The sequence below is a fragment of the Diadema antillarum genome, unplaced genomic scaffold, assembly GCF_040938485.1.
Source record: "Diadema antillarum isolate AM-2024a unplaced genomic scaffold, OU_Dant_1.0 seq00001855_RagTag, whole genome shotgun sequence".
Taxonomy (NCBI): Eukaryota; Metazoa; Echinodermata; class Echinoidea; order Diadematoida; family Diadematidae; genus Diadema; species Diadema antillarum.
Genome location: NW_027272527.1, coordinates 140,136 through 164,100, shown reverse-complemented (window position 1 = coordinate 164,100; position 23,965 = coordinate 140,136). Strand labels below are relative to the sequence as shown.

The 23,965-nt window shown below is 39.4% G+C and overlaps 1 protein-coding gene across 1 annotated transcript; it reads right to left on the bottom strand.

Moving 5' to 3' along the window:
- Positions 1-5,375: 5,375 nt before the first annotated feature.
- LOC139712778 (uncharacterized) lies at positions 5,376-6,452 on the bottom strand. Its single transcript, XM_071624570.1, has one exon. The coding sequence runs from the start codon at positions 6,450-6,452 to the stop codon at positions 5,376-5,378; it is 1,077 nt and encodes a 358-aa protein (XP_071480671.1).
- Positions 6,453-23,965: the final 17,513 nt, after the last annotated feature.

The window sequence follows — 23,965 nt, the reverse complement described above, 5'->3', positions numbered from 1 at the left end:
TCTACAGTATAAAAAAAGCTTAATAGGCCTACTATGTTCTTCATTGCAGGCTTAGGCAGTTCTTATTATGGTCTAAGCTCCGCGTTCATCGAAGAAGCATTCAAAGCCAGCTTACACCCGATCTCATTGAATCTTCCCTGTCCTGCACTAACGTGATCACAATGAAGTCTGTCAAGTGTAGTTTGTTATAGCATGCTGATGTTTCACTGTTGTGTAGAACTGAAGGTTATGAAGTCGTATTCGCCTCGCTCTCAATGTGACCAAGAGTATAGATCATGATGTCGACGGACTACGACGTCATCACTTTGACAATTGCTTTCCCTTGAACAATGTGGAAGGGTCGGTTATTGACGACCGGGTCCCATTTCATATTATGATATGGATTAAGATGTTAAGATAGCAAGTCTTGTATAGAACAACGACTTCCCGTATGTACCAGCAGCCAATCAGGAAGCTGTATTCTCGTCGTTACTATGATATTCTCGTCGCCCTCCAGCAAGAGTATTATAGCAACTTATTCTGTGAAATGGGGAAAGGAGACATCATTCACTGTCTCAACGCGTAGTGGACGTTTTCCGAAATCATGCGCCTTTGATCACAGTTTTCAAGTGAGTTAGTTTTTATTCGCTGCCAACCGACAGAAAAGCGCGCGTGAAACATTATTTTATGGAGGAGTGCACCTCCTTCAGAAGTCTATTCGAATTTTATGAGCGCCTTGCAAACAAACATTATACAAATAGAAGAACAACATTTTGATTTGAATGGATCTGATGAATTTCAAGGTGCATGTTATAAGTTTGCCCGAGGCTTTACGAAATAGTATTCGTGGTCATGTGACATGTTATGAAATGTCTATGTATTTACAGATTTCGTGTAGTATTTGGTATAATGAGAGGTATTTATCACAAGGGTATACTTAAGTCAATGTATCACGTATACATAAACTATGGATATCGGTCTAAGATTTTCACGAAAACATACTTAGCGATATATCTTCTGCTGTATGTAACAACGTGCCGGTGCGTAGTCAAAACGGATGGATGAATAGTATCATTATTCAATATTCACTGTTCACCATGTTACTGAGATACAGCGCGTTTGAAAACGTAAATTGTATTTTTTTTTAGTTTGATATTTTTCTTTGCTTTCCTTTGTTCTGTTTAGCAAACTACGTGGAATTGCGTTTTATGGAGCCACTTTGAATAATGATATGATGCATACGACTGTATGTATGTATGTACTCTCTAAAAAAAAATCGACTGAAAATATTCACTCTTAAAGGAGTAAATACAAAAAAGAGTGAATTTAGAGTGAAATTGGAGTGAATTTTGAGTGAAAATGTTCATTTTCACTCATTTTGGAGTGACCTCAGGGATCACTCGAAGATTTTGGAGTGATCCCTGAGGTCACTCCAAAACGAGTGAAAATGAACAATTTCACTCAAAATTCACTCGAAATTCACTCGAAATTCACTCTTTTTTGTATTCACTCCTTTAAGAGTGAATATTTTCACTCGATTTTTTTTAGAGAGTATGTATGTATGTGTGTATGCATGTATGAATGCATATAATTCTACTTGAGGTAACGTCACGGCTTGATTTTAACGATTTCGAACCTTGCTGTATATTCACCTGTTTGCATTTTGACCAATCAACGATCGGTATATTATTATGTAGACCATTATGTGTATACGTCATATCATGTTTATTGTAATCATGTCTTTATTGTAGACAAAACAAAAACAAAGGACATGTTAACAATATCTAGGTCCACAGTCCTATTCTGTTAATTATATATATATATATATATATATATGTATTATATACATATTATATACATTATATATGCATATATATATATACATATATATATTATATACATATATATACATTATATTATATGCATATATATATATACATACATATATATATTATATATGCATATTATATATATAAGTGTACAGAGAGATAGAAAGATTATATATATATGTGTATGTGTGGCTGTGTCTGTGCGTGTGCGTGTGTGTGTGTGTGTATAAGAACTAAAATGAATTAATTACAATAATTTGCAAGTATAGAAAGTAATGTTCCCTATTTTGAACAGAATCATGACGTATAATTCACATGTATATATATATATTTATACATATATATACATATATATGTATATATATATACACATATGTGTATATATATATATTGTATACGCATATATATATATATATATATATATGTATAAGTATACAGAGAGAGAGATAGAAAGATTATATATATGTGTGGCTGTGTGTGCGTGTGTGTGTGTATAAGAACTGAAATGAATTAATCACAGTAATTGGCAAGTATAGAAAGTAATGTTCCCTGTTTTGAACAGAATCATGACGTATAATTCACAATATGTATTATTCATTCTGCGATTCGGTGAACATCACAATACACACTTCCGCAGTTTGCACTCAAGAATAAACGAAATCGATCATGTTGCTGCCTTACGTTGTATTAGTTTTCACGTATTTAATTTCTCTCTTCATAAGAGGAACAATGACAATGTCTTTGCATCACGGGTGCAGACTAACTGTTTTTAGAGCGGTGCTTACGCGAAAAGAGAACATTCAAGTGCTAGCTAACTTTGTTATCTTTTTTTTGTAGACCATTACCTTGCGTTGAAATTCGCCCCCATTGACATTATGATACCCGATATACGAAGCTTGTGGATCAGATGTTAGCACACTACCCAACTAAAAAATAATTTTTTTAATCAAATACGTTACTTTCATTTCGGAGTGGAAAAACGTGCAACAATTAATTTTGCTGTCAAAGAATCGTAATACCCATTTCAAACAACTCGTCCAAAAAAAAAAGCAAACAGACAATACAGTATATACCATGGCAATACAGGTACAAAAACAAATTTATACAGTATTTGTCGAGCTAAACGCTAGCACATCTAGACACGGCAAAAATACAATAACAAAGGCGCTGTTAACGTATAGTATTAATTTTGTTCTCTTTTGTGTGGCTGAACAATATTACATGGCACTCAATTGTAACGATTTTAGCGAATACGTTGCAAGAAGCTATGCAGGTTAATTTACAATGAAAATATGAAGGTAAAATTATTTCATACTTTTGTTCTGAACAATGCTGATAGACAGAATCAATAGAGAAAATTCACATTCAAACTGGCCAGACTTTCTACTTAGTGGCTGACAAGAATCATTCCATGTATTCTTGGTCACACGGAGAAGTGAAATGAAAATAAATACGTAAAACCCTGCTGAAATTATCTGTACCTGCGACAAATCCCTGCTCGAATGTGGTTGTGTGTGACGTGTGTAAATATTTCCCATTCATGTTCATAAACAATATCTGTAGTCAAACGCATGATATCAATATTGCAAGTTCAATTAGTTTCTCGTTCAAATCTGACTTCGACATATTGGGCCAATAGTCATGAAAAAGGTTTGCAACAGTTCACTATGGTGCAATGATTGAAATCATGGTAGTTACAGCTGACAGGAAACCAACTAAATATGAGTATCAAAGTCGTTTGAACTATTAAAAAAACGCAGAAACGATGGCATAATAAAACGCCCCGTCTGCCTGTAAAACGAACTATACTGCAGTATAAAATCTTGCTCAGTGCGACTGAAGTCGTGAATTACAGAGTTGTCGTTGCATCATTAAATCCATTATTTGTGCTCTGATCGTGTTGTCATCCGTTTCTTCGCGGTTTATTCAATTAACTTATAACGTTGACTAAACAACCGGAGTGTAGCATACTAAAATTCCCGATCTTACACGTATAATGTCAAAATGATTCAAAATCGAGCATATCACGGAACGTGCTTTCGAGACTAAAGGTGCGGCTGTTAGTTAGTGCGGTCATCTTTGAGCTTATTTGTGCGTTTGAAGGAGCCCGAATACATTAGCTTTTATGACAAATATCGTAAAAATGGTAAATAAATAAGACTGAAAATATATCACTTAATGAAGAGTAGCAGTCGAGATAAAGACAACAAAATGCCCGATTTCCATTAACAATATTGTATAAGAGTTTGCCGCATCCATGTAAACATCAAAACGATTATCAACCGTTCACTATGACTCAAAGAGAATGGTATCCAAATACATATATAATTATGTAAATTGAGTAATGCAACAATACCAGTAAAACACAGCAGTGAAGTTTGAGAAAAATTTGACGTTCCTTTAAAATGTTCAAGTTTTAAATTTCTGGTGCCACCATCGCTAGACACCCTGGACGAGAAGACTTCTACAACCAGCTCTTGGCGTCACTGCAGGACAACGTTATAAAAAAATAGAGAGAATTCAACATATTTTCAGTTTACTAACATAGTGAAAGAGCACTTAACTTCTCTCTTTCAGAAAGCATCAGGGAAGTAGTGCTACCCGTAACATTATGTCAGTAACAAGTCAAGGGAATGTACTTTTCATTTTTTAATTAAATTTTATGGTATTCTAGTTACATTTTTCTCTGTATCATTGTCCTGCAGTGACACCAAAAATATCTCATACATATCAGCATATTATAGGTCCATGAAAATGAATCCATTCGTGTCACAATTTTACAGAGTAAACGAGGCTAAGTTCTTCTGATTGAGACCAGTCAACAACCACTGGTGGAAAAGAAAAAGAAAATGGATATTTCATTCTGGTCATTGACGATGATGGGTATATTTTTATCGTCTTTCCTGTCTGTGAGTGATACAAAATTACTTTGAGTTTTTGATAATCGATCATTCCTTACCCGTAAGACACACGACATGAAATAATCATATAACCGTGTCTGGTCCGTCTCAGCTACTTGACCAAAAGAAAGGATCACGGTCGAAATCAGGTAAATGTTCTGTTCGTATGTTTATCTATCTTTACTTTTAAACGTGACATTGTCAAGACCACATTTCCAGGAGCAAGTTAATATGGTATAGCGTGAACGCAAGAATTTTCACAAAGAGAAATGTTTTACCTCATTACAACAGAGCATACCAAATACAAGTCTCAAATACCGACAGTATTAAAGTCATAATTATTGTTGGCCCGTGAAGCTATCTGAAAAAAAAAATGTAGGCTAAACATTACCAATATCTGCAGCTAAACCAGTTAATAACTCAGGCTATTCATGGTGCATGAAAACATTAGTTTTTTTTTCTTTAAAAGAAAAACATCCCTATGACCCCTACTTTGGAATGATTAACTTTAAAATTAAACTCTTACTTTAACAAGGGGGTAACAGAAATTCTGCCACAAACACGCAAAGATTTAATTCATCACTGATAATCATGACATATCTTTTAATAAATTTTCAACATGGTAATCACACTTCGTAATATCAAGTAAAGTGGAAGATTGTTATCATTAATCTTTACCTGAGACGTCGTCATCAAAGTCTTTCCCTAACAAATTTCTGACACTAAAACTTGAGTTTAAAGTCGCCTCCTTCGATCCTCGGCGACCAAGAGGTGACAGCCTACTAGATTTGACACGGGAGTGTCTGGTGGTCCAATCATCGGATGTCGGTGCGGAGACACACTGCACGTCACTGGCGATGAATCCGCGGGCAACGTGCGTCGGGGACTCACCGGCGTTGGCGGCGTAAAAGTGTATCTGTTTGTCGCAGCTGACTTCATGCAGATCTCTGCCATTAGGAAGGAATTTCTTTGCCGCTGGGGACAGTATGGAATACGCTTGGTTATTTCCTATCGACATCGATGTCGGCGACACGGGCGTCGTCGTCAAAGTGAGCGTTTGATTCTCTTGGGCCTCTCCGCGCCGTTTGCGTTTTCGACGGAAATTCCCGTTGTCGAACATCTTCTCACAGTTGGGATCTAGCGTCCAGTAGTGGCCCTTCCCTGGGTCATTGTCGGCTCTCGGTACTTTGATGAAGCAGTCGTTGAGTGACAGGTTGTGTCGAATAGAATTTTGCCAGCCAGCCTTGCTGCGCTTGTAGAATGGAAAGTTATCAGCAACGTACCGATAGATACCGCTGAGTGTGATTTTGTGATCAGGTGCGCTTTGAATGGCCATAGCAATGAGGGCGGAGTATGAGTATGGTGGTCGAACGAGCCGGTAAAACTCATGATGAGCAGCGAGACTGAGCCAACTTAGGCCGCTTTCTGTCCATCCAGGGGTTGGCGGAAAGAACGGGTGAGCGGAGCCGAGGCTAGGAACAAAACTCGCTGAGCCACACCCTACGCCTCCTTGCGCAAGGTATCTCGAAGTCGCCGGCAAAACTAGATGGGGGTAAGCAGATGTGTCGGGAAAGGAAGAGCGTGACCGAGGAGGGACTTCCCCGCCAGCCGCCGCCACAGCCGCTGCGTTCAGCCACAGGGCCGATGACTGGTACACATGAGTCGGGTAGCCGAGGTGGGCTGATGAATTTAAGTGGTCAAGGGATGCTCCATGCTGAGCACCTGCGACATTGAAAACATCCATTCTCTCCTGCATTTTTTTTTACACGTTGTACTTAAATTATTTGTCCAACGAAACAAAGGCGGAAAGCTGGTAGAATTATAGTTGTATCAAGCTCGAAGCTTCTCGAAGTTGTCTTTAAGCAGTGTGATGATTGACCCCAAAGAGTGTGTGAAGCGAACGAGACGTTGTTGCTTGGTACGGAGTATTGCGACTGTGCTCTTTGTCGGCGTTAATCAGCGACACCTTAACAAACTCGACATCGTGGTACATCGACGACACAGTGTTGGTCTCGGCGTCCCTACTCGACCTTTTCTACCAGCCTGTGAAGTAGACTGTCAGTCTTATTCCTTGGTACCAGCGCTGTTCCTCGCGTAATTAATATCCCGTAACGTTGAGCCAGCCACTCACAGAGGGGCCGCGTTTTACGATTTTGTGACGTACGAGCGATCCTTGCTAAAAACTTTAGAAAAAAAATATGATAAGAAGAGTTTGCGGCCCTCGGGTAACGGGTCTTGTTTGTCTTGTAAGCAAATCACATCCATTGCAGACAATTTTATACCGCCTCTAACCCCACTATTTGTTTAAGTGTGTTTTGTTGCTAGCTACAACAAGGCAAACACTACATGGATCGCTTTGGATCCTTGTCAGCTACCATAACCATCACGATGCGGCTGCTATGCACAAAACAACGGATTGCCTTAGCTTGATTTGTAAAGTGAGACCGCGCTCTCTGAAGTTTGCTTGGTCTCGTGGTCACTCCTGACTGGTCGGCAGCTAAGGTTTCTCATTTTGACCACTGCTGAACCTGAATTTGATGCCTATGAAAACGGGAGGGCAAGGCGCATCGTTCTATTATAACAGGACCAGTCCCTCGGACCAGACTACGGAATGTTTATGAGAACTGACACGAATACAATAACGTCTCACTCTAAAACTAAGCTTCACTGACCACATACCCCGGCCACATTTATTTCACGCAAACTGGTTCAAGGGCGTTAAATATCCCCTTGTAATTCCAGACATGCCAGAGAGATTTTTGGTTTTTCCTTTAATTTCTCAGCCTCGTCGCTCATGCCTGAATGACTGAATCCGCCCTGATTCACTTATACAGCACAGTATTTCATGTTTGTTTGTTTTTGTTTATTTGTTGTTGTTTTTTTTTTTTTGGCTTTACTGTTCTGTGTTATACAGCCAAAACAGTAGTATACAATATAGGAAAAGCCCGAATGCAGCACAATAAGATTAATTTGTCATCACACACTGCTATTGACATACGAAACGCTTCAGTCTCTTTGGGGCACCATTATGTTTGTGGAAACGGCGTAAAGTCAAGGAAATCTTGAACGACACCAGTATAAAATTGAAGTAACCAACTGGACACGAAAAGAAATTAGAAATTAACACACAATAATGAAAGATACACCTATCCCAATCCCCCTCTCCCCCACAAAAAAATCACCAAAAACTGTGCAAATCGAAGGAACCCGTCTCTCTTTATTCAAACCATCATTCTAAGGGCATGTTGGTTGCTTTGTCGGGAAAGACAAGTCATTGTTGAGTATAGTATCCTACAGTATAAGTTATGACAGACATGCAGATATACTAATTCAATAAGGAAGTAATTTATGAAATCCTTAAAGGGGAAGGCTAGTAACCGATCAGTGGAAATCAGTGGGAATGCTGAGGGATGATTGTTCCAATCCTTGTGGGATTCATTTAAGAGTACATTATACATCTACTGTTGTGTGAAAAATATTTGCTTCAGAACAGTCTCATATTCAAGTAATGTGCAGATTAATGCCCCGTCACTGACCAGGCACGCTAACCTAGAAACATTAAACTGCACATTACTTGAATATGAGACCATTCTGAAGCAAATAATTTTCACACAACAATAGATATTATGATGTACTCTTAAATGAATCCCACAAGGATTGGAACAATCATCATCCAGCATTCCCACTGATCAGTTACTAGCCATCCCCTTTAAATACACATCAAGAAATTATCGTATGTCTCACGACTTACGTTCCGCATTAAAAAAAAAAAAAAAAGAGGCCATATCTAAACACTTGCTCTTGAGTGTGGAAACTGTAGGCCGACGGCTTTATTAACCCTGTACTTGGAATTCTAAACTAGTAAAACCTATACTCCTTTCTGATTTATACCCTGTGATCAATAAATTTTGCTTCCGTGAAAACAGTGTCACGCATGAGTCCCCCATGGCTGGACTTCAGCAGTGGTGCCATGGAGTAGGATATACAATAAATTGTAAACGTGCAATATTTTATATGGTGGTTTAATTTTGGCTTTGATACGGCTCTTCGAACAACATAACTTATGGCTTTTTCCAGTGTGGTAGTCCGTAACGGCTATTTGGAGTGGTTTAAGATTTACAAAATAGGAAGTTATGAGAAATTGTTCGTTTATCCTTTGTTTAGATGAAGAATAACATGACATTGTGTCCAATACTGAGTCAATCTATATTCTCTGACAACTCAGACATTCTATATCACTATGATATCATCTCAGAGACACAATATCACAAACTCAAACGAGATAATTATTTGTTCATGAGGGCTGATCAGTTGAATTTTTTCTTTGATGGAATGTTCAGTGAAATCATTTTATGATAATAATATTCACTACAGTCATCCCTCTTCAAAGAAAGGAGAACAAAGTGCGTGTAAATCAATTCAAAACCCCCTGCGGAAATTTCACACAAAAAGGCACAAACAATATGAAAAAGTGGTCATAAAGTCATGGTCTCTCTAAACTCGCACTTCCGCTACTGAAGAGAATTTCTATGCTCTTCTCCATCGAAGTTTATAAGTATTTCTGTTTGTTTCCTTTGAATTAAGTTCAAGACGAACGTCATTCTTGAAATATTCCTGATTTTCAGAGAGATCATGTTCACTTCTGATGGCACAGACCCATTCAGTCTTATACTAGATTATGTATTATGATGATAATGATCGCAACAACCACAATGATATCGATGATTATTGATAAATAATGCTGGAATTCTAAGATGGTTATCTAAAAGGTGTTTACTGTGTCATCTAAACTGCCTAGTGATCCCCACTCGTCATTTGAGTATATGAATATAAGAACGACCCAAGTCCATGGAAGACCATTTCGAGTAAACTAAAAAAACTTTGTATCTTTTTTATTTGTCCAATAATATTCTATTTAACTGTGATGGGAAGGCAACATTGTATATTCAAATTAAAACATATATTATTATGACAATTAACATTTACATTAATTGTGGAGAGGCCATTTTGTGTGGTGGACTTGGGTCGTTCTTTGATTCATATACATGATATTCTGCTATAGAGATGAGAGAAGGATGAGAGAGGGCGCTATTATATGAATGTAAGAATGACCCAAGTCCTTCATTTTTACATTAGTATAAGATTTAACTCATTCATTTCAGGCACTTCCGGGTGGTAATTAGGATTTATCATTTATACACAAGATGAGTCCTTGCATAAGCTACAATTTCCCATGTCAAACTGAATTTGGCCAAAAATTGGACTTGGGTCGTTCTTATATTCAGGTCTTCATTTTCTAGCCTATTCAGATTAACCCTTTGTGTGTTTTTAGTATCGTTTATAGCACGGAATGTTAACCTCCATCACAGAGTTGTACACACTCTCCAAAGTCCGTGGCACAGAAAAGGTTAAAGAAGATGCTCTCGCATTATAAAACACACGAAAAGGCCAATGACTTTGTCTTGTACCATTTTTTTTTTTTTTTTTTGGGGGGGGGGGGGGGACAAAATAATTAAGAAGAAAAGAGAGAGAAGAACAAAATTACGCCGGACTGGGGGTAGTTATGCAACTGATGATATAATCTTTTGTTGTTATTCACATACCTTTTTTATTTCCAAGTTTGTTCTATGAAACTGTCTTAGTTTTTGCAATAAACCACGCAGCACAACAGTATTCATCCACCTCTTTTTCTAATTAGGTATGTTTCTATCAGCATCTTGATGTTGTTTGTTCGTTTGTTTGTTTGTTTGTTTGTTCGTTTGATTTATTGTTATCATGAGGTTGTGCACAAACTGGACATCGTTTTTTCTTCTTTGTGGGGATGTATGCCTTTGTCTATGTCATGTGCGATGTTGGCATTGATTTATGGAAAACTTGAGCTGAACTACTTTCACTCAAAAGTCAAAGCACACGTTTAGCTGAGAAGCACTGCGGAAAAAACTGAAGTATATACTCACAAAAAAAAAGAGCTTTCTTTCATCCCCACATACGTTTGGTTTGTTTTAAATCGCTGCTTTGTATTTTAATGAGGTGTGTTCCTACAGACTTTTGATATTTTTTTTTCCATGAGGAACTATCATTAAAAGGAAAATATTCATTTAAATTTGGATTTGCCGTAAAAGACAAGATCATTTTGTCATTGTAGCTCTCATGACGTCTACCGTTGATAACACAGCACTAGAAAGTAATTTGAACAGTATTTATTACCCCTCTGGCTGAAACGCTCAACACTGAACGAAGATTTGAAGCAAATTATAATATGTACCCAAGATACTTCATAACTCTACATTCTTTCCTCATCAACTGAAAAGCTAAACATCTCACCCTGTGAAATGAATAAATAGAAGAGTACATGAGGAAATAGAAAAAACCCTTAAAGCAATCACAGATAAACGTCTAAAGAATATGTAATAATTGACATAGCGCCTGTAAATCACTTCGCAGACATTGATGAGAGGGGCTTGCGAGCCAGTACTTGAAGAATATCATTAATGAAGGTCTTTCTTCCTCTTGCTTCCCCCTCCATCCCTCCCCCCCCCCCCCTCTCTCTTTCTTTCTCTCTGTGCTATTCTATATTGCATTTGCTTGGGGGTGAAAAAATAATAATAATAATGATAATAATAATAATAATAATAATAAAGATAGTAACAATAACAATAATGATAATGATAAAAGTAATAATGATAATAACAACAATAATGATAATGAGAATGAGAATAATAACAACAATAATATCAATAATTGTTATCATTATTATCATTATTATTAGTAGTAGTAGTAGCTGTATCATTATTATTATCATTTATATTATCATCATCATTATTCATATAAGTGTATTAGTCATAAGTACGTGTATATATCCCCCCACCATTTGCAAAAGGAGAACTATATAGCAGCAGCAGCATATTAAAGGGTATAGTAGCGTACTAGTAGTCGTATAGTAAATCGCTTTTAAGATGTTTAAATTGTGTTGTCGGTGGTTTAGAGGCTACTGTTGTGTTAACGTCATTCTGTGACACAAAGTGATATATAGGCTATTACAAATTGATGAAGCAAGTGAACCCTTTTTCTGAGTCCTGTCAAGCCTTGATAAAATATTGTGCCTCATTGTGACACCCCGACTTTCGAAATATAGATAAAATTAACATAATTAGTCCGCGTGCCGATTAAGGGGGTACAAACATGATTGTTCTAACGTGATACATTATATTTTATTCCAATATCCGCCATGCCAGTATTCTCCGAGTGAAGAGCAATGATAACCCCTACCTTAACCCTCTTCACGCCACATAAATGTTATTACCTGTCCATAGGTTTGTGTACATTTGACTCATTTGCAAAGAAAGGGTTAATCATCACGTTATGTACATGTATATAGTTTTTGGTTTGTTTGTCCAATAACGTAGTTCGGCGGCTCCAGTTGAGTTTCTTCTTCTTCGTCGTCGTCAAAAGTCACCTGGAAGTCAATTTACGCACAAGCCACAGAAATGCCCATTTTGACCCTGAGAATGGTAGAGACTAACGGGAATTAATGCGCAAATCTCCTTGAATTTTACAACTCATCGGCATCGTTTGAAGTTTGATTAGGGAACTCGCTGTCATTGGTTTCAGGGTGCGGCATTCGTGTGGCATGCAGGTGCGACTTGTGATACGTCGAACATATAACCATGTTTTACGAGTTTTCCTTCTTTTTTTCCGCACAGACAGACCCCGCCGGCTTTTACGAGAAGTTTGTTTCGGGTATAAACAGGCGCCCGATCCTCTCACGAATTGCGGCGCAAAACAACCCGCCATCGTCATATCACCGCTTTTACGACGTTGCTCATGAGCATTCGTAACAAGCGGTCTTTCTGGGGGGCACAGAAATTAATTTTCGTTTCGCTATAGTGCAGCCACCTCTCTCCGAGACATTTTTAATGCCATATCAGCTTCATGAAAAGTCAGCGTTTAATTAACGCTGCATCCCGACTTGATGAAGCCGCCACGATGTTGGACTTTCCGGAAAATTATTTCCCAACCCGGCTCTTAAAAGCCTGTTGTATCGATATTTGTTCCGTTGATATGAAAGTCATATAATTCACAAATGGGCAACTTAAAGTACACAATTCCAATATTCTTAGCGCAGCAAATACGTCATTTGGTCTGCAAACTTTTGCGTGTCTGGATTGTTGGCGGACTGCTGCTGCTTATAACGAGGATCTCGGTCACGCTGGGAAATTCTTTATAGTATCAAGAAGTTCTGCAGTAAAATGTATGTACGCGAACGAGGAACCTTAGGGTACTGGAGAGGTCCTGCTATGAAGTTACTGTCATTTTCATGTTGTAAACGTAGAAAATCAAATGAGCTTTCTAAACCTAAAGTTGACGGATACTGACTCTGCAATGTCGTATATAGGTCAGTGACAAATGACCACTTCCAGGTGCAAAAGGTCGGCTGGATAATTTTGGCTAACGGTCTTCTTATTTTGCTGGCTGTAATATGTGCAACATAATAACATAATACGATTATGATGATCAAAATAAAGACACCGTCATCTCAAACTAAAGGGCACGTTTCACAATTACTACGTCTAAAAAAACAAAACCAAAAAACATTATATCTTGTTAAACTTGAGTCAGCCCATCATTCGAAGATATAGTGTGAGATTGTCTCTTACAACTTTGTGCCTTTATTAAAATCAACTCCTTTGGGGAGAGCTTTTCTCAGGATATGTCTAATCGAAGACGAACCTATAATATCATGCCCCAAAACAATGTAAAGATATTACGCTAAGCTTTCAAAATTATGTGTTCATGTATGTATTTGATAACTAATTTTGTTAGTGTTTGTTGGATATAAAGATATGGATAGAAATTTTATTTCACATCAATCGCATGGTACGTATATTAGCTGCCGAAAAAAAAATCAGTGAACAAACGAAATTCAAACAAAATGTTCTGACTGTAAAGGGACCAAAATAAACCTCACCGGCATTACGGCCAGTGTGTGCTAGTGACAACATGTAAAATGGACATCAAAGGCACCGCAATGTTTACTTCCGATGGTGAGTGGGCAGCAGGAGATGTCCGCGTAACTTATAACATAATGGGGGACAGTCTCTCCCCATTCCATCTCTACCTGTGTGTCTTTCTCTTTTTCTATCTCTCCGTCTCGTCTCTACCATGTCTGGTTTATACCTTATGTATGTATGTATGTCCTCCCCTTCTCTCCGTATATCTGTCCACGTACTTACTCTGTCTGTCTCACCAACTCTGTGTCTGCATATATTATGGTTCACCCATAGTCTGTCTGTTTTGTCTGTCTATCTGTCTGTTCGTCTGTCTGTCCGTTTGTTTGTCTGTCTGTCTGTTTGTTTGTTTGTCTCTCTGTCCTTATCTCGCTCCTCTTTATTCTGCCTGTTTGTCTCTTCCCGTATATATTCCCTCTCTCTATCTGTCTGTCCGTCGTCCTACCTTCTGTCTCTCCGTCTCTATATGTCTGTACCGGTTTATCCTCTTTCCTCTGCCCCCCCCCCCCTCCATCTCTCTTCCCATCTTCTTCTCCTTATTGCCCATTGTGCAAATGGGACAGTTTTATGTATCTATACCTTTCTTTGTGATAGTTTGTTTGTTATCACTTTTCTTTTGTTGTTGTTGTTTCCATTTACACACCAAGGATTATCTCTGTTTGACGGATGAATACACATCTGAAACATGGTCTAAGTTGAATTGACAAGGTAAATACCATTTTTTAAGAGGGACAAATAATGCACGAAACACGAATAAGTTGGGGCGTTTAGACTGCACAGGTTTGGCTCCTTTTTTTTTTAACTTTGTGCTTTTTTTATTTGCTGTGTCAAAAAGTGGGCCTCAGGCTGCTTGCAGTTCTGGGCGCAGTGAAGGGAGTTGTGTCTGCATTTTCTTTTCTTATAAATACTGAAACATTTCCGAAAAGTTCTCTATTGGACGAAGAAAAGATACAATATAATGATGACATGTTCATGTTGTTCGGGCGTATATATAGGCGTATAGGTGCTGTTCGTTATTCCGAAGGTTCGTTAATCCGAAACACTCAAATTCCCTATACTTAGAGGTTCGTTAATCCTAAAATGAAAAAGGGTTCGTTAATCCGAACATTTGTGGCGTTATTCCGAATGTTCGTTATTCCGAAGGTTCGTTAGTCCGAAAATGAAATATAGGGTTCGCTATTCCAAAGGCTCGTTTATCCGAAAATGAAATAGGGTTCGTAATTCCGAAGGTTCGTTAATCCGAAAATGAAATAGGGTTCATTGTTCCGAAGGTTCGTTGATCCGAAATGAAATAGGGTCCGTCACGAACCTTCGGAACATTGAGCTCTGTGTCATTTTCGGATTAACGAACCTTCGGAATAACGAACTTTATCACATTTTCGGATTATTCGAACCTTCGGAATAACAAACATTATCACATTTTCGGATTAACGAACCTTCGGAATAACGATCTGTAACCGGTCCGCATATAAAAGCTACTGATCGTTGCCTTGTTTTGACGAAACAGTAGGCCTAAAGGAACAAGCACATTCAAGTATGTGCGTCTGCTGTGAAATTAGCGAACTTTAGATCTACACCGAACGCTAAGACGACGCTAATTAAGCAAAAAATGGTGTTCTGCACATGCGCAAAACAGCTGTTTCCATTGTTCAACCTGGGAGGCTGCGTCGTCTTAGCGTTCGCAGATCTACAGCTCGATAGAACGCATGTGCCTCATATGCATGTGCATGTGCCTTATATTAGATTATGTCTGATTATGAAGAGAGCCATGAGTGGAGAATCGAGTACACCAATTCATGAATGCCTGGTGTTGGAAATTACCTTGCAATGCCCAAAGTCAAAAATTTTCCTCGAAGACACGGTAACATTCGATATCAATGACATGCAATTCATACTGAAATCAGAGCTCAAATTCACTTCAACGGAAAGTGCGATTAGATAGTCCATCTTCTGATTCTTTTGATTCTTTCCTTGAGATCCAAAATATTTCACTATTTTATACAACAAGGATAACGTGGAGAAATGCCTATGTGATTTGCCACTTATATTGTCATATAGTGAACCGTTCCTTTTCGAGGATTCCCATCCAATGATACTCTGATGATAGTACATTGCACATTGCCGGGAACGGCGTGTTGTGGAAGCGTCTATAGGCATTTGTTTGTGCGTGATGGTCCCATAACTTTATTATACAGAAATTAAATGCGAAATAACATAAAAGCAAATTGCTTATATCGACTGCATCAGTATTGTTACGGGCGCTGTTTGTGTATCAACATGGATCTTAGAATGGAAGAGGGGGCGGTCATAAATTTGGGTACGGGCGCATTTGAAATGAATAGGGTCACATAGAATACTGTTGCGTCAAACAAAAAACGAATGAGGACAGGCGGTGTTTCTTTGTGAGTACATCGAGGTGTTCCAGACTCCATGATAATATTATGACAGGTGCGATGAAGCGTTCGTGATATCACAATAGCATTAGAGTATGTATGCGTTAAAATCCATTCGATCGGTGAGTTGGTTTATGACAGGATACAGCTTTGCGGGCGAGACGATATTCAAATCAATACGGCTGTGCTGTAATAAAATTTGGTAGCATGGGTTTATGTAGAATATAATTATTTGTATACCATTCCGCCTTACTCCCATCACACTTGGCTGCGGTTAAACCGGACTTGCGTGCGCACCTCCGGGCAACTACATGCGAGATACGCGCTAGGCACTGTCAGGTGCGGACCAACTGCGGAGAGCTCCGGGTAGCAAATTTGTTTCCCCGCAAGTCAAGCCGCAAAACTTCCGCAGATACGGTATGACAAGGCCTTGAGCATGCTCAAAACTTGTTCCGAGTGAGTCGCGGGGGCTTGCTCGCAGTGGTACACGCAGAACACCAGTAGGAGACCCTTACCGGCAGCACCTCGCAGGCAACTCCGAAGCAGGTACTTCTCAGTACCCATAAGTCGCTCGTAACAGAAAACGGATCAGTTTCAAAGCTCTCACGCAGGTCACACGGAATGCACGCAAGTAAAAGCTAAGTAGCACGCGTCTAGTAGGTAAGAAGCAAGTGCAAAACTTGCAAACATTCTTGTTCGCCCGCGGAAAATCTCCTGCGTGCTGGAAAATACCTCCTCGCCACAAGCCCACGTAGCTTGCCCGGAAAGGTGTGACACGGCCTTTAGTTATAGGCCTTTTGATTTTTTTGATTCTTTCCTTGAGACCCAAAATATTTCACTACGACAACGATAACGTGGATAAAGGCCTATGTGATTTACATTGCAATATAGTGAACCGTTCCTTTTCGAGGATCGATGCCCGTCGAATGATACTCTGATGATATGAACTGTACATTGCCGAGAACGGCGTGTTATGCAAGCGTCTATAGGCATTTATTTGTGCGTGATGGTCCCATAACTTCATCATATAGGAAATTAAATGCGAAATAACATAAAAGCAAATCGCTTATATCGACTGCATCAGTATTGTTACGGGCACTGTTTGTGTATCAACTTGGATCTTAGAATGAAAGAGGCGGCGGTAATAAATTGGGCACGAGCGCATTTGAAATGATAAGGGTACTATACAAAATACTGGTACAAAAAAAAAAACATGAATGAGGACAGGTGGTGTTTCTCTATGAGTACATCGAGGTGTTCCAGACTCCATAATAATATTATGACAGGTGCGATGAAGCGTTCGCGATATCACAATAGCATTATAAGAGGAATAGAGTATGCGTTAAAATCCATTCGATCGATGAGTTATGGTTTATGACAGGATACAGCTTTGCGAGCCAAGAAGATATTCAAATCAATACAACTGTGTTGTAATAAAACGTGGTAGTGTGGGTTTATGTAGAATATAACATTCCGCCTTTATTCTCCCATCAGAGTTCATCTGACAAGGGCGGTCGGTTCTCTGTAACATAACGCATGTAGAGTTGCAGTCATAGGTAATGGATACGCATTCTCCGCTTTTCCTCATATTCTCGCGAAGTCTTCTCAAATCTATTATTGTTCGGCTGCTTTGCAGGGCTTCGAGGCATTAATCTTGATTTGCCAATCTGAGCTGCGAATAACGCGCTCTGATTCGAGACACTCACATTTATATAAAAAGACAACAAGTCGTCACCTTGTGACAAATGGAACCGTATTAGGGATAGGCTTGATGTTGAAAGTGACGAGACTATATTATATGCAGTATCACATGCTTGAAAATCTAGCCGATTCTGAAACTAATTTGTTGAATCTTTATTAGAGTGGACTCTGTTTTTCATATGAACATTCCGCATCAGAGTTTGATGTTTTCCGTCACCCAGAGAACACGATAACGTACCTAGCGACCATACTTTTAATTGGCGACGAGCATCCTTTGTGAAATGTCGTTTTGCCCCTTATTAACATAAACCCGATAGGGTTTGTCGGCTGGTTATTGATAAGCAGAAGCTATTGGAGTCACACATCATTAAATTAGGTTTAGTGGTTGACAGTGTCTTGCTTTCGACAGAATTGAATGAATAAAAGGAACTAAAGAAAATGGCTCAAAGCGATTACTGAACGTATCGACTATCATGGATTGATCTCAGCATAAACAGACCCCCTGTACACTGTCATCTCGCAAACGCTGACGGAATCACCAAGGGTCAGCAACAGTAATGCGCAGTGAAAAACTGTGATTGAGTAGATATGCATTTATTTTTGTTAATTGACAGACACACATCTTATGACTTAGATTGATCGGGGATAACAACATACCGTTAACAACAATGTTCACAAGAAAGTGAATGGGCCCCAAAGAGAAAGAAAACGAGAGAAATGCGCGATCATGATGCAACGACGAAAACGAAAGAAAGGGGAATTGTCTGATTTGTCAGTATTATTTGCATAATGTTATTCCTAAAGCATCGGAGTCGACTTGACATTGTAATACAAAATTAGATAGATTCAGTTTTACCTTTCACCTTATCAAACAACGCAGTGGTGAACATACGTGATATAAGCTCCTCATAGACTTGCTGACATTCTACGTTTTCATCGTCATCGTCATCATTCTTATGTGGGCTATATAGAGTTACCGACCTTCATCATTTTTATGTGGGCTGTATAAGAGTTACCGACCTTGTCGGAATCGTAGGAAGCACTTGCTGTCATTTCAGTCGTGTTCAAAGCAACAGAAGAAAACAAAAGAAGAAGTATACCAGTAGGAGGGGACGGGGGAGGAGGAAAAGAAGAAGAAGAAAAAGAAAAAGAAAAAGAAGAAGAAGAAGAAGAAGAAGAAGGAGGAGGAGGAGGAAGAAGAGGAGAAGAAGAAGTATAAGAAGAAGGAGGAGGAGGAGGAAGAGGAGGAGAAGTAGAAGAAGAAGAAGAAGAGCAATATCTAGGAGCTTCAAAGCTCCTTCGAGATACAAAGAAGAAAATAAGCTGAAGGAAAATGGAATGACGACGAGAAGAGAGGAAGAATTGAAAAAGGAAGAAAAAATAAAGACAGGAAAGGGAGAAGGAAACCATGGTGAATAAGATCTCTGCTGTGATGGTTGGCATGGCTACCCAAATAATAGACTTGATTGGTTGGATGCAGCAATATCAGGAGAACACCTCAGTGAGCTTTAAGGAAAATCAGACGATCCCATTATTAAAGAGTTAAGAATCTTCAAAGTTTTGGTGCCACTATCGCTGGATGAGAAGTCTACAAGAGTTCGTGATGTCCCTGCATCAGGACAACGATATAAAGAAAATAAAAGGGAAATTTCATTAAAAGTCTATAATATATAGATTTTTAATGTTTAAGGCATAATATATTCCTTTCGACTTTTTACTGGCTTATATGTTATAGGTAATAATTTTTTCCTGATTTTTGAAAGAGACAAGTCAAATGCTCTTCCAAGTCAAATGCTCTTTCATTATGCTACAAAGAATTAAATCATGTTGAATTCTCTTCATATTTTCTTTATCGTTGTCCTGCCGTGGCGTCACAAACTGTTGAAGTCTTTTCATCGAGCGATAATGGTGGCACCGAAACGTTAAAAATTCGTAACATCTGAACGAATTGTCCGATTTTAATCTGAACTTCAATCAATCGATATAGGCCTAATTAGGTACCAATTCCTTGTAAATATATATTCTAAGCCCCATTTTATGATAATCATTTCGTGACCATCGAATCGACTCCTTCAAGATCCCGTTCCATTCATCTCGACAGGAGACTCGTGTGGTAGCATAGGTACACACAATATAATTCAGCACGTTGACGCATAGAGTGCATGGGAGCAAGCGATTGGACTATCGGATGTATCTCAGACGTGTTTATGACAACTGGGAAACAGAAACAATTAGCATGCGATTAGCAAACAGATTTTCTGATTAGACCGTTTGGCGATATCCAGGTTTTCCGGTACAGCAGAGATTATTTTGCAACAGCTCATTAATAATTATCCACATTACCTCGCACGAAACGGATAGAAAATCTTTGTCACTTGGCACCCAGTACAGGGGACCGTTTCATGAAACTTTCTGTCGGTGATTTACACCGACAACTGTTAAAAGCTACTGAAATCCTTGCATCTGATTGGCTGATAGCAAATTTGTCGGTGAAAACCTCCGACGAACTTGTTGATGAAACGCCCCCCAGGTAATGATTGGGGTATTACTACTGCAGTGAAGATGGTGGAGGGCCCATAGACAAAAATTGATATTTTCTTAGTACAGACAAATTCTATAAAAAAACAACAACCAGAGAAGGATCTACTTTCTGATGCAATGTAAGACTCTCCGATATAGTGTAAATAAAACTGGACAACTGACATTGACTGAGTTTAATAAGTCCTTTCGTTCTGTGGGAGTCTTCTTCATAGATTCACACTTCACCACTCCCAGAATTGTTGACATCAACAGTGAGACAATCCCGGAACGCGGCAGGTAAAACTTTACTCAAATCCCACTGGCTGACCGGCGGGTTGATACCGAGATGCCTCCTCATTAGCGACCATTATCTGGGATTTCCAAATCGTCTGTGACGCCCGTTTATCTCTCCTAATTACAATGATGTTTAGACTTAAACGGACTATTTGTTTGCTCCGGCTGTTTTGTCAATATGCCCAATATAGGCTTACCACGCCAGCGAGGCCCCAGGGACCCATCACCGCCAGGGGAATCCTCGCATCATCCGCTCACTAGAGAACACCCTCATCAGCCGTTGATGGGCAGTGCATCACATCTCCATCACTATTTGTCAAATTTCGAGGATAAACAGGGTGTTGTTAGAAAACAAAATAGCCCTATAACCTGTTTATCTCTAATTGGTGCGCATCGCAGTGCTCTTGTTCTGTACAACCGGAGGCTGTATATTATATGGTGATGCTACTTGATGTTAATCAGGGCCGGCGGAGCGTTTTCAGAAGTGTTGGGGGGGGGGGCACTTCCGGGTTTCATGAGCTAACAAGAAAAAAAAAAATAGATTCTCAGCTCATCTCTTCCCTTCCACTTCCGGGTTTCTTCAGCTGACAAGCAAAAAAACAAAAAAGTCTTCAGCTCATCTTTCTCCTTCCACTTTCGGGTTTCTTCAGTTGAAAAGAAAAAAGAAAAGAAAAGAAGAAAAAAAAAGGTCTTCAGCCCAAAAAACATAACCTTACCGCGCTCACACTTCAAGATATCTATCATTTCTTTTTAGTGCCACTCACGTAATTCCGGGTTGAAAAAAGTGGGGGGAGGGGGGGGGACAAAGTGGTGACACCTTATGTATTCCTTTGTATGGTGCACAAAAAGTTAGGGGGCCGAGCCCCCCTAGCCCCGCCCCCGGTTCCGCCGGCCATGTTAATGACATACGCCCTTTGATGTTTATAGGCAAAGAGTTTTAGGAGCGTAATGCGAGTAAAAATATATGAGCTTTCTTCATTTCACTTGTAGCACTTATAGGAAGTAATCAAGTAAGGCAAGTTTAATACAATGTACGCAGGCACATCGCGTATTTTTAGGAGTTCCATACTGAAATTTGCCGCCCACCCCCCCCCCCCCAAAAAAAGTGTAAACATGATTATTTAAACATGCACTGCTTCCTTTACGGCCATCTAAAACAAATCAATTGACTTCAGAATCAAATCAGCCTTCTAGCCCCAACAAATTACATTAATCACTATACGAGTACAATGTATTGAATGATAGTAAATAATAGGGCCTGCCTAAATTTATCATTTAACATCTAACATTTAACACAAGTTAGTCTGTGCTTCTGGCTATACATTGATGGATGAGATGATGCCTGGAAGTTTACATTTCTACAGTGTTGGCCTGCCTTTGGAAGATTCCATGAAGACCCTGCGTCTTTTCAAAGATAAGACTTGCATCATTTTACCCCCTCCTCAATGTGATATCCGATTAGGGACCAAACTGGACTAGCTCGTTTTACTGCCATATTTTCATACCCTATACAATTCATCTCTTCGGAAGTGAATGTATGTCATCAGGGGCAGTGGAAGTATTTGAGCGTTTTCTGTTATGATGTAGGATATTTGAAAATACACACACGCACACAAATACCCCCCAATCACTTGAAAATGCAGCAGCCTACACCACCAAACACATACCAGCAAGACTGCTAACATTTCACATTAACCTATATAAGGCATACTATTAGTGTAGGTTCCAAAGATCAATCAGGGAGAAAGGCATGTGCTGCAAGTATCTCAATGGACAAAAATGATTCCCGAATTAGGGGGGCCATTATTATTCCTTTGTCAGGGCCTTTGGAACGATACTACATTTACTTTGTATATCTTCATATACTTATGTCTTCGTATGTTTTCCTGCGGAATGAAGGAGGAGGTTTTATTTGGCAGCTCCCTAGTAGCGGAGACGTCTCCGCGATGTCTCCTGGAATGTAGCAGAGTCTCCGAGGAGTCGCGAGATAGTCGAACATGTTCGAATTTTTCGGAGACTATTTCCAGTCTCCAGCTGGTCGCCGAGACGTCGTGGCAACGTCTCCGCAAAGTCTCCTTCACGTCTCCGCCAAGTCGCCGGAGATAAATTGTTATTCGCTAAGTCTCCGAGACGTCAACGCGACTTTGTTGCGGAGACCCATTAGCGACCTACCGGAAACGTCGCAGTGACGTCTCATCGACTTTCAGACAAATGAATTATCACCTTATATTTGGAGACGTCTCTGAAGTCGCCGTGAAATCGCCTTCTTGGTGAGAGCGTAAGCCATATTTATTTTTTCGGTTTTCAATTTGTGTGTGTGTGTCTACTGAGTCGCACGACTGATCAGTCGCGGCAGTCGCGGCGAAGTCTCCTCCAGTGAGATCCACGCATTACCAGTGACCATCCGACCCAAGCTTGGTACAGTGTATTAGCATGGAACTACTGGCAGCTCCATGGTATTGAAGCGGACGTTCGGGGGGGTGGGGGGGGGGGGGGACCTGTTCTCCGCATGCGCAAAACAGCTTATAAAAATTGATCTCGCGTCGTCTTAGTTTTGCGTTCTGGACCATTTTTGCGTCCCCTCAACTCCGACGCAGAGAGCTACTTGATGCAATTATCGTAATTATGGGGGCGCCATTTGACTTTTTACGGGCTGCGTCTTCGCGTAATCTATACATGTATCAGGGAGAGAGAAGAACGGCCAACGCAATCGTCATCTAAACGTCCGTGTCGCAAATCTAAAGCTCCCTTGTACAAGGTAGGCCCTATAAAGACGCAATCTGGTTTCAAGGGATCGTATAATTTTGGTTGAGACCTAATTTCAGGTTTCTAACATTTTTTTTTTGTGAGATAATGAGAAACCTCTTATGAAATATGAAAGAGCATATAATTCTATGAGGAATTAACGTTTATTTGATGAAAATTGGTTTTGAAATGGCCGAGATATCCAAAACAGAGCGATTCTAATAAAGTGTGGGACCCACCTTTTATAACGATCGCTTTGTTTTATTTTACTTTGTTTTTGGATGTTTCAGTCATTCCAAACCCCATTTTTATCTAATAAACTTTGAATTCCTCTTAAAATGGTATGCTCTGTACTATTTCATAAGTGTTTTCTTGGTATCTCGCAAAAAGTTAAAAGCCCTATTCTCATCTCCACCAATACTGTACCATCTTATTGGACTGGTCTACAAGCATGACAAACATGTGTTATTCCTGATGGGAATTATGCCTTGAAACTGTTAGTACCACTGGAAAGTTATAACCCAATCCATGATCGATTTAAATGTAATGATTAGAGAACGGGATGTGCAATCGGAGCGGCTGTGTTTTACCACGAC

Excerpts from the sequence above, each read along its gene's own strand:
- LOC139712778 (XM_071624570.1), bottom strand. The coding sequence starts at position 6,452 with ATGGATGTTTTCAATGTCGCAGGTGCTCAGCATGGAGCATCCCTTGAC.